Raw genomic sequence first — 12,081 nt, 5'->3', positions numbered from 1 at the left:
TGTGGCAACAAAGAAATCAAATAATGCACTGTCTAATTCATGTGTCTCATGCAATTGCCTATCTATGCTGGGACATGAAAATATATCTTTGTTATTTTAACAGTGATTCCTTCTAAACGCTTTTTTCCAATTCTGGAGCCCTCAAGAATGCCTGTGTAAAGTCTCGGACTTCCAGCGCAATTTTTCGGTGAGAAATGAACTGAAAACCATGTTACTTGTAAAAACAGCGGTTATGAGAATCCACTGTTCTCCCCGCCCGGCTCGGCAGGACACCGTGGAGATTCGAACGCACTCGCAATAACTGCTCGCGTACCGGCCATTGGCCGCAGCAGACACTCAAATGATGCGTATCAGGACCGTTTTGACCGAAATTAATGAGTTTTTAACTGATTTCATAATTTGTTCCTTATTCTTGTTGTAGAAGTTACAGACGGTTTAGTTTTTTTTTTTCAATTTTATTATATGACTCAGCATTGACATACTTTTGGTTCATTTCAATCGTTTCACCAGCCTTACCCTTCCTGAAGACTTTGTCTCATGCATAAAAAAATGTATTCAGTAAAAATAGCGGAGGTCACATTTTCTTTAAACCGCTGTTACTCCTTCAATTTTTCAATTACATAGATCGTAAAACGTGTGTTTCTTACAGAAAGAGTTACTCTTCATGAAAATCTTTATCAGAATCCTCTTGGTTCTACGGGCGGCAAAGTATTAAAAACCTCAAACGCGATTTTCTCACAATGTGAAAACTCGACATCGGCTTTTGTTGTGTATAAGTCCTCGTACGTTGTTGAAATGTACTTTTGTGATATTAAGTTGAGATTCGTTTGATGACTGGTTAATTTGTGATACTTTTGTTTTTTAGGTTGATGAGCGCTAATCAGGCAAAACGCACGAGAGAGAAAATTGAATGACAATTTTTTCAGTAGATATCCAGCTGAGGGGTCGAGCAAAAATTAAGTCATGCTGAGAGGGTTTGAATATATACTTTAGAGCCAAAACAATCAGACAGAATTTCTAACACTGGCGTTTTCATTAAAGTATTATTGATAAAGCTAGCAGGAAACCTGTGTGCTGCGCAAGAATTAAAAAATAACCATTAATATTCAATAAGACAAGTGATCAATTGCAAAAATCTGGTATTATTAGTATTTTGACTGATCAAAAATGCATAATGATTTTTCAAAAAAAGTTGTACGCTCATAGCTATGTTGTTTTCCGCTCATATTTTAAGTGTTAAAAAATAAATCACTGAAGAAGTATAAGTCAAATTACTTATTGATTTTCTTCAAATTTCTTATTAATTTCCTTCAAATTATTTATTAATTTTCTTCAAATTATTCGTTAATTTTCTTCAAATCATTCGTTAATTTTCTTCAAATTATTTATTAATTTTTTTCAAATTATTTATGAATTTTCTTCATATTATCGATTAAATTCTGACAGATATTGCGATTTGGTTTTTCTTGAAGAAATAAGTGGAAGAAGCGAAATTTTAACCTTATCCAATACATTTTAAAATCCAACAGGAATTTAAATACTTGCAGTTCTTTTCGTATCCCCCCCCCCCCCTCTTCAAGATTTAACTTTCAAATATCAGATGTGCTAATATGTATTCGATTTTGATCAAATTGATAATTTTATGAAACTACCCTAAAAATGTCGCAAATCGTATTTTTGTCAATTTACTTAGGTTAAGTTGGGGCAAGAAAAGGGTCCAAGACTCTAGTCCTCCACTAGTCTTGGGTTCTTAATACCGGAAGAAATCCTGTAAGATTAGAAAAAAAAAAAAAAAAAAAAAAAAAAAAAATTTTAAACAGGACTCTCCGTTGTACTTAGTTCCCGAGAGGGCACAGAAATACCAGCCTTGGCTATGATATTTTATGCAAAAAAAATAAAAATCCAAACAATAATAATAATAATATTAATCCAAACTGATAAAACCATTCCATATGATAGGCCCGACCTTGTGCTCCTCGACAAAATTGGGCGAAGCTTGTAATATCCAATATTTTTTGAATAGTCAGGTGACTATAATTTAAAAAAACACTATCGAATGAATCATTTAGAATTTATGTGAATGAATGGAATGGCTCAGTGAAATAGCACCAGTTGTGACAGGACAACTGAATTTCATCCAGATGAAAAGAAGAAAATCGGTTTAGGACAGTTAGCTTGTTTGTTGCATTGAAATATAATTACGAAAAAAAAAACTACATTTCGCAACATCTTTACTTAATGATGACTTATGTTTGAGGAAATTTCGTTCATAAAAGTCAAAATTGTATCTGAAAAATATATAAGAGACAACTTTGAAGGCTTTAGTCAGAAAGGATCCTATAGTCTCTAGAGTCTAAGAGCCAGCTGCACTTCTGGCGCCACACCGGCACGCTTGAAACTTTGTAGACACATAGTAGCGGATTGGGCAATATTAGACCTCAAAAGTGGTGCATCTGGCCGCTGTGCCCCCCGAAAACGGGAAAAAGCGTGCGATGAAATCGCACGGAAGAGCCTAACCCCCCGGGAAAAAGGGGGGGGATCAAAGTCAAAAACTTTAAAGTAGCATAACTTCTCAACGGTTTGTCGTAGAAAGATGATCTTGCTGTCAAAATTTTCAAAAAAATGAGAGCTTTCATAATATATGTATAAAATTAATAAAAGGACTACGTGCAAAACGGGCCATTTGGGGCTCGGGGCGGATACCTTTGAGACTTGCCCTATTCATTCACCTAATAATGCCCCATCTTTTCCCAAAGTTTCGAGCCCCCCAAAAATTTTGGGGAAACGTGGCGGGAGGTCAAAGTTAAAAACCGGCCAAATTTTCGCGAATTTATTACTCGAAAACCAAGAAGTTTTTGAAAACGCGGTTTAAACGAGCGTATTCAGCGTGACGAGAGCTTTCAGAAAATGTATAACATCATAGGGCTTTGTCAACTTCAGCTCGAGTTATCGCCTCCGAAGCGCCGGAACGCTCAAAAAAGACCCCTAATTTTTTCACGTTTGGGCCGATATAAAAAAAAGCCATTTTTTTATTTTGATGAAAAACTGATATGTTGTTCCTGACTCTCTGTAGCCCCTCTAGCTCTTTACCGCATGCTGGGGAAATGTTTTGGTCGCGAGTTATGAGAGCGGAAAGGAGCGAAGGTCGGGAAAATCGGCAATTTTAAACTGCGCGCGCGGCGTTGATCGGAGGGAAAACGTCCCCTCCCACTCAGTTCGGCGAATCACACTCCTCTGCCGATCTCGCATTGTTGCCACATGTCTCCAGATCCGTCGCCGCGCGCAGTTTAAAATGGCCGATTTTCCCGACCTTCGCTCCTTTCTGCTCTTATAACTCGCGACCAAAACATTTCCCCAGCATGCGGTAAAGAGCTAGAGGGGCTACAGAGAGTCAGAAACAACATATCAGTTTTTCATCAAAATGAAAAAATGGCTTTTTTTTATATCGGCCCAAACGTGAAAAAATAAGGGGTCTTTTTTGAACGTTCCGGCGCTTCGGAGGCGATAACTCGAGCTGAAGTTGACAAAACCCTATGATGTTATACATTTTCTGAAAGCTCTCGTCACGCTGAATACGCTCGTTTAAACCGCGTTTTCAAAAACTTCTTGGTTTTCGAGTAATAAATTCGCGAAAATTTGGCCGGTTTTTAACTTTGACCCCCCCGCCGCGTCTCCCCAAAATTTTTGGGGGGCTTGAAACTTTGGGAAAAGATGGGGCATTATTAGGTGAATGAATAGGGCAAGTCTCAAAGGTATCCGCCCCGAGCCCCAAATGGCCCGTTTTGCACGTAGTCCTTTGAATTTTGACCCACTTTTGGGGGAATTATACAAAGTCCCCCTTAAGTAAATTTACGTTTATCGAGATGTTCTGTTGTTCGGTTCGCGTGAAGCAAAAAAAACCCATTCAAAATAAAAGTAGAGGATTTAAGGTTTAAAACAAGCCACAGTTCATCTTGGGGAAACAGTTAGAAGCGGAGTCATGAGTCTTCAAAGTTGACGTGGCGAGCGGGAACCTTGTATGTTCTGAGTCTCAAGGTCACCTGCGCCTCCCGGATTGCTTGCAGGTCGCAAGTTTTTGTGTTTTTATGCTTCTGTAGATCGTTTTTAATGGAAATCATTCACTGAAAATAGAATAATCAGAATTTGTAAATTTTACACAATGGGCCTCCAATGAAGTACGCCAGGATAACTTTAAAAAATTTGAACTGTGTTTCAAATTGCTCTCTCAAGAATAACTGTGCCTTGTTTTGAAGCTTAAAACTCGTCTGCTGCTACGAGAAACTATTTGGCTTTAAAAAAAAAGATCCGTCAAGCGCTGTAGCTCAGCTCAATTATAAAAATTTAAAACCAGGGGTACCCCAAAATTTGGTATCAATGGGTCATAATTTCTAAATGGTTCAGTTCTGTATGGATCATATGTATCTTTGAACTGAGATTCCATGGTTTCTCCTAAATTTTGAGCGCAGAATCTTCATTGTCAGAAAATTTTTAATGAGGTATGATGGACATAATGGTTGATACTCTGAGCCGAGCCCCCTCTCACTCCTCCTGTAAAGTTCACAAATTCCGATTATTCTATTTTCACTGAATAATTCACATTAAAAACGATCTACAGAAGCATAAAAACACAAAAACTTGCGACCTGCGGACAATCCGGGGGGCGCAGGTGACCTTGAACAGACTCGGAACATACAAGGTTCCCGTGCGCCGCGTCAACTTTGAAGACTCATAACTCTGCTTCTAACCGTTTCCCCAAGATGAACTTTGGCTTGTTTTAAACCTTAAATCCTCTACTTTTATTTAGAATGGTTTTTTTTTGCTTTGCGCGAACCGATCGACCGAACAACTCGATAAACGTAAATTTACTTAAGGGGGACTTTGTATAATTCCCCCAAAAGTGGGTCAAAATTTAAAATTTAATTAATTTAATACTATTGTGAAAGCTCTAATTTTTTGGAAAATTTTGACAGCAAGATCATCTTTCTACGACAGACCGTTGTGAAGTTATGCTACTTTAAAGTTTTTGACTTTGACCCCCCCCCCCTTCCCCTTTTCCCTGGGCGTTAAGCAAAAAATATGACCAGTTTTGAGTGTCTGGGAAGACAACCCTGAGAAAATCGTAGGATTCTGTGTTTAGGCCGATTTGGCCGTTTTGTTGTAGGGTCCTTTTGTAAGTGAAAATCTTACTACAGTGCCTAAATAGTTTTTAAGTATTACTTACAATGTGATTCAATCCTTCTTCTACAGTATGATCTCGAGAATATAACATACTTTGCTTACTTCCTTGAACTGCTACTGGACTTTTTAATGAGATTTCTAGAGCTAATTTCATGCTTGCTTCCATTAAACTAGAAAAAAGAAAAAGATGCATACCTCAGCAAAACCTTTCAGATTCATACAGATCAGAGGAAAAGTACTTACTGCGAATTAAACTTCCAAAGAAAGTCAAAAAAAAAAAAAAAAAAAAAAAAAAAAAAAAAAAAAAAAAAGAAAACATTAAAATAATTTGGGTGGATTTCAGCAATGGGACAAAATATGGAAGAGACGTGTAACCGGCCGCTCAAAACTTTCAATTACAATATTTTCTCTTGCTGTTTGATTTTTTGCGTAGAAGCAGGTCACACCAACCACGAAAAAATTCCTCAGGAGATTTGAATAACTCTGAACCTTTTTTCAACGTGCTGAACAGTGAAAATGTCAGTTTCGTGACTTCGTAACTCGGAGGTAGTCAATGTATCAAATCGGTTTATAAATAAACCAGGATCTTTTGCGAGCTTTGTCTAATTTCTTTGAAAGTCTTGAATGTATATTATTTGATATAATATGCATTGAAACACCAGAAAACTCTATTATTCAATTTAATTTGAGGCTTGAAGCGTGTAACTCAATATTATGTCAGTTTGGCGATGCTATGCATTTTAGTTTGTGGCCACTCAAGAGATAACGCTAGTGTGCGAATTAAGGCATGACTGAGTGCGGAAGTGGAGAACGAACAGACGTGCACTTGATAAGTCCACATATTTCTTCCAACTTCAGGATGATTTCAGTTGTTTCCGTGGTTTTTGGAGTGTCTCACTTATTCAATGTCAGTTTGGTGACATCAAAACTTTTGTTATAATATGAGAGCAAACATTTTTTTTCTTACATCTACAGGTAGCCTTTCGACCTTACCTCGATGATTCGTTTGATGTTGATATTGTGAATTGGCAGGAAAAATTAATAACAGCAAAATGTCAGTTTGGTGACGTCACCAAACCTGACTCACCGTCTCCAAATTGACATGTCAGGTTTGGTGACGTCCAAGAGATGATTTTTTTCATTAATCACTGCGCGAAAAACAAATTGTTATGCGTTTAAATGAGTTATTTTAACGACTTTGAACGATGCACAAAATGAAAGGATAACTTCTTTTTTCACACGAAAGAATTTTCGCTATTTATTATGCAAACAAAAAAAAAAAAAAGAGAAAACTTTCAGAAAGCATCAATTCAGCTTCCATTTCAACCGGAACTATAGACAAGAGGGAAAGATGGGATGTGTTCGTCATGAGCGCATAAGAAACAATGTTAAAGTGGGCGTGATTCCCTATGGAGAAATGGAAAAGCGGTATTTTACATTCTGTTGCACAGAACTATGTGCCAAGTAAATACGGCACTCATGAGCCATGGACATACGACAAGAGCATTGTGGACAGAAAAAGAAAAGGGAAAAAATTTGGAATGAGCTGACGTGGGTATGGCCTCCATCAACTGATATGGCTATTCATTAAATTCGTACATGATTAGTAAAATAAATAAATCAAGAAATAGAATGCTTTCTTAGAATAAATACTTAAATAATATATTTTCACCTAGGGGAAGAGGTGGCTTAATACCAGATCAGACCGCCTTCAATTTTTAGTGTAGGCAGCATGGGCGCCAGCATGGTCGAATAGCGGTATCACCGTAAATATCAGGCTTCCTTGGAACACTCATAGACGCGAATAAATGACTTGCACTTTATTAGCTCACCTGCAATTCTAACTCTAGGCAATAGGAACTCTCACATTGAGTTAAGAGGAGGATGTAGGGGCGCACATTATTCTACATCACGCGAAACATTTTTGCGTGAAATTCTGGAGTCCCTACCCGATTTTACGGAAACGCGATCACGTGACGAAAACTTTTCGCATGAAAATGTGGAGGCCTTCCAGATTTTAAGGAAGCTTTATTTCTTATTCTTCTCATTTTAAAACTAATAATTTTTTTACCAAAACATTGTAGAGGGATTTCCACATTTTTCAACCACAATACTGTGGTAGGGTTTCCAAAATTTCCCAGAAAGTAATGAAGGGTTTTCACATATCTTTCCGAAATATAATGGAAGGGTTTCGACGATTAAGGAGAAATTGTAAAAGGCTTTCCTTAATAATTTTTGAAAAAAATAATGAGCCCTTTCATGCTGCATAACCAATAATTGCGTTCAGTACTTGTATCAAGTTCAACAACACTCCTACTTCCAAATTCCCGGTTGATTAAGAAAAAAAAAATCATCACTTTTTGTGGAAGCACATCTTTAATTTTTTGTGGAAGGGGATATACATTATTTTTATATTCCTAGTAAGAATTCTATTTCATGACTTATTCATTTTACTATTCATGCATAAATTTAATGTATTAGCCTTGTCAAATGATGGAGGCTGTACCCTTGTCAGCATATTTTAAATTTTTTCCCTTTTCTTTTCTTTTCACTTCTTTTATTACAAAAGGGAGATGTTGAGGAAAATTTTATGTAATTATTTTGGGGTGTCTGGCCTAGCCTTACAATCGCATTTAAAGGGGTGGGTGGGTGTCAAAAAATCTGAGAAATCACGATATTTTATTAATGGACATCCCTTAATTGGATATTATGAATCGTAACCGTGCATGATCAGGGATTTAATTACAACATATAACATATTGATTAGTCTTTTTGATACTTAAGAATTAGTTTAAATTATTGAAACTCATATCCAGTAACTCCCTTTAATGGCAGCACATCATTCTGGTGACACTCACTTTTTAAGCAATTTTTCGATAACATCTTGTTATAAGCCCATTCCTAAACTTTAAACCACTTCCGTACATAGTCCTCTTCACAAAAAATAGTTTCAGAGCAGCACGTATCTGATTTTATGATGCACAGAGAGAAATGATGAAAGTCATTCTTGCAATTTAGGAATAAATTTGGCTTTCTGATTCTTTAATTTTGTTTTATCAAACGGCGTCTCAATTTTTTTGATTTTTTTAAGGAGCTATAACCTAATGCTTTCAATCAGTACATTGGAATATCACAACTCAGCTGAATTACTTACTTCAAAGCCAAAGCAGTGAGCGTCATCAAACTGACACTAATGGTAGTTTTTCTGACTTCCAAGTCTCCTTTCTAAACATAATCCTAAAGATATTGCGATGAACTTAATTAAATTCTATAGTATGGAGCTCTGAGATAACAGAAAAGTAGTATTTAGCTTGATACATCCAAATCACTCGTCAACTTTTTTCAGAACGATTTTCTCCCATCAGCTGAAATCCACCCATTTACGTCCATCTTAGTTACAAAAAATCTCCACTCTTTAAAGTTTCTAATTAGAGCTATTCAAGTCCTTCTCAGTTTTTCTAGGGATCAGTCAATTAATCAGCACTGGGATGTTATCATAAAAACACATAACAAAAAGAAGAAAAATAGGAATCGAACGGAATTGCAAGACATACTGACAAAACTGTAAGTAATTGACATAAAGGGATATTACCTTAAAAATATTTTCCTGAGAAATATTACACAGCCCTGCGATTTTCGGTCATGTCGTGTTGCATGGCATGTGTTGATAGATTCCTATGTATTTTTTATTCCTTATGTATTCCTTATGTATACCTCATGTATTCCTTATGTATTTTTTGTATGTTGAATTCAGGAAAAATATCCAAAAATTCCATCACGTCCGGATTTTCCGCAAATTCAAAATTTTGGTTTTTCGGGCGGAAAAATTTCCAAAATATTGAATTTTTATTTCCTTTTCAATTCGACCATTGATTTTAGTCTAAAATATCTCTAAGTATGTAAAAACCATTGCTTGTCAAAAGAGAGCCTCCAAGAGTGATACTTGTCCAAATTCCGTCAAATTTTATGCATTATTAGGTGATTTTTATCCCCAAAAAAATCGTTTTCTAGTTAAAACTTTTAAAAGTACGACTGGAAAAAAATGTATTCCCCCATAATTTACTTCTGTTAATACCCACTAATCACCAGAAAAAGTAAACACAAGTTTCTAAAATATTGGGAAGACAGGGGCGGCGCCAAGATGTCATGAGAGCTCCACGCGGCTCGCGGCTTCTTCCCGCCGCGCGCCGCCGCGTCGCAGGTTTCCTCACAAATTCTGTAATATCACGTCGCTGATTTTGCACCATCAGCTCACCATAGATGTAAAAAAACGCATCTGGTGTCTTTTTGCACCCTCTGGAAGCCATTTGGCCGAAATTACAAATAAAATTTTTGCCTCAAAAAAGAACCGAATCTCGAGCAAACAACATACCGCTTTTTCTGCCATTTTAGCACTGATAAGTCAGGATAAAATCCCACTGAACTCATGATAGAACCCTAGACAGGTTGAAATCTATGAAAATGCGTCGAGGAATCAAAAAGGTACGTGAAACTTACATAAGTCGGAACTTGCAAGACGGTGCGGCACGCGGCGGGAAGAAGCCATGAGCTGCGTGGAGCTCTCATGACATCTTAGCGCCGCCCCCCTCTTCCCAATAGTTTAGATATTTGTGTTCACTTTTTCTGGTGATTGGTGGGTACTAACAGAAGTAAATTATGTCGGAATACATTTTTTTTCCAGTCGTACTTTTAAAAATTTTGACTAGAAAACGATTTTTTAGGGGATAAAAATCACCTAAAAATGCATAAAATTTGACGGAATTCGGACAGGTATCAATCCTAGAAGCTCCTTTTTGACAAGCAATGGTTTTTTCATACATAGTAGAGATACTTTAGACCAAAATCAATGGTCGAATTGAAAAGAAAAAAATTCAATATTTTAGACCGAAAAACCAAAATTTTGAATTTGCGGAAAATCCTGACGTGATGAAATTTTTGGATATTTTTCTCGAATTCAGCGCTAAAAAATACATAGGTATCAATCAGGACATGCCATGCAACACGACATGACCGAAAACACGCAGGGGCTGTGTTATCAGTTTTCATCAACTTGTAAAAGCTTCCTCCCCATCATTGTGGACTTCTGCAAGTATACTCAAGGAAAAAACAAATCGAAAAAGACACAGACTGTTACACAAAACCAGCATTATTATAGCTACCAAAGCAAATATTTCAGCAATTTCTTTCGAAGATTTTACAATATTATTTTAAGAATTTGCGAGTGGGATTTTCGGTGTTTGTCACCTTTCCCCTCTTCTATCTATTTCTTCTTTAATCTTAACATTGATTTTTGGGTTTATGTCCCCTACAATGAGTAACAGAGTGGGCAGCTGATCACATTAATGAGAAAAATTACCTTTCTCTAGAGTTAAAAACTTTGCTGACTAGTCCACAGTCTTTGCCTTCTTCCGCAGGTAATTTCCTGGCTGTAAAGACCAATTCATTGCATAGGCTGGAACTTCCGATTATTCTCGGAAATCTTTGGAGGGTACCGACATCTGCCGCCATGCCTAAGCAAGAAAAGAGATACGAATTTATTCATATATCTAAAGGTAAGAGGAAAGAATTCAACCAATTTCGACTTTTCACAAAAGTGCGTCTTGACTTTTCTCTTGTCGGTAAGGAGATGTTATCATAAAAGAGTTTGCACACTGACTAGTGTAATGTGCCAGAAAAAAAAAATGTTACCTAAAATTTTCTAATTCATCTGCCTCATTAGTTTCATGTACTACAATGCTTCAGTTTGACAGCTGCTGCTTGTAATCCATTGCGGGCTGTCCATAAATTACGTAATGCTCTCCTGAATGGGTAGTGTGACGTTACTTTTTGTATTCGGCCTTGATTTGTATACCAACTCACTTCAAGAACGTAACCAAAAAAATATAAAATGATTTTCTTGAGGCAAGGACAAGGAGGTGACAAAAAAATGAAAAGAGCTAATTTGGAGAACTACATCAAATTTTGAAGACATAAAATACAAAGAGACTGAAAACAACTTGGAAACAATCACAAAATTTTATGGAAAAAATATTCACACGATATATGATTGCAAGAGGGAAAATTCAAGAAGTGTAGCTTTATTACAAATGAGTTGACCAGGTTGAAATGACCAGGTTGAGAAACAAGAGAAGGGACTTTTTTGGAAAAATGGTTGATGAAATAGATTGAGAGAGATTTGGACTGGTTATTTTATTAGAACAGAGGGGTATTGATAAGGGCCTTTTTTGGCCCCACCTGGAATCTGGAAATTTATGCGGGTTTTCCCAGTTGACTTAAAGCAGTCTAAAGAGGTAATCATGATTTGGTCCATGGGCCACTGGATACGTGTGAAACGATTGCCTGAACATACGTTTGCAGGCGTATTTTAGCGAAAATGCGGGTTTCTTTATAACTCCGAGGCTTTTTTTACACCGAGCGCAACGTCTAACTAAAACGAGCTTTTGACATGTTATCAAGAAGGCTTAAAGACACATTTTAACCCTGGTTTGGTTTTAGTTAGATGATGCGCTCATAGTTAAAGAAAACTTTTTCAAAAGTCGACTTTTAAGGGGCATCCGCAAAAATCTTCGGGAAACACGTCTCTCCAACTGTATGCACGCTACGTATATTATTGAGGGCAGTTATCAAGCCTTGTTGAACTCTAAAAAGGAGATTTTCTTTAATTGTAGCTAAAAAAACCCTAGCAATGTAATTCCCTAAGATTTTTGCAGGGCCCCTTAAAAGTCGACTTTTGAAAAAGTTTTTAAACTATGAGCCCATCATCTAACTAAAACCAAACCAGGGTTAAAATGTGTCTTTAAGCCTCTTTGATAACATATCAAAAGCTCGTTTAGTTAGATGATGCGCTTGGTGTCAAAAAAGCCTCGGAGTGATAGGAAAACACGCATTTTTGCTAAAATACGC

The 12,081-nt window shown here is 36.8% G+C and overlaps 2 protein-coding genes across 5 annotated transcripts in view; one reads left to right on the top strand and one right to left on the bottom strand.

Moving 5' to 3' along the window:
- The window catches only part of LOC109040501 (dynein regulatory complex protein 8), a 64,393-nt gene extending 62,948 nt beyond the window's left edge, over positions 1 to 1,445 (top strand). The window contains exon 5 of the mRNA XM_072305454.1: positions 866 to 1,445. Within this exon, the coding sequence (XP_072161555.1) occupies positions 866 to 880 (15 nt within the window). The 3' untranslated portion in view covers positions 881 to 1,445. The remainder of the gene's footprint in view (positions 1 to 865) is intronic.
- LOC109040500 (delta(3,5)-Delta(2,4)-dienoyl-CoA isomerase, mitochondrial) overlaps positions 1 to 12,081 on the bottom strand; it is an 84,876-nt gene that overhangs the window by 7,121 nt on the left and 65,674 nt on the right. For 3 of the 4 annotated variants that reach the window (XR_011900682.1, XM_019056469.2, XM_019056471.2), the window contains 2 exons: positions 10,535 to 10,688; positions 5,222 to 5,348 (listed from right to left, as the gene is read on the bottom strand). Coding sequence is in view for 3 of the 4 variants with exons in the window: in XM_019056469.2 (XP_018912014.1) it covers positions 5,222 to 5,348; positions 10,535 to 10,688 (281 nt within the window). In the remaining variant the exon portion in view is untranslated. Of the gene's footprint in view, positions 1 to 1,598; positions 1,769 to 5,221; positions 5,349 to 10,534; positions 10,689 to 12,081 lie in introns of those variants that run through there. The other variant, XM_019056470.2, reaches the window with a different exon arrangement.

Source organism: Bemisia tabaci, chromosome 1 (assembly GCF_918797505.1).
Source record: "Bemisia tabaci chromosome 1, PGI_BMITA_v3".
NCBI classification, from domain to species: domain Eukaryota; kingdom Metazoa; phylum Arthropoda; class Insecta; order Hemiptera; family Aleyrodidae; genus Bemisia; species Bemisia tabaci.
This window is presented reverse-complemented; position numbering and strand designations above follow the sequence as displayed.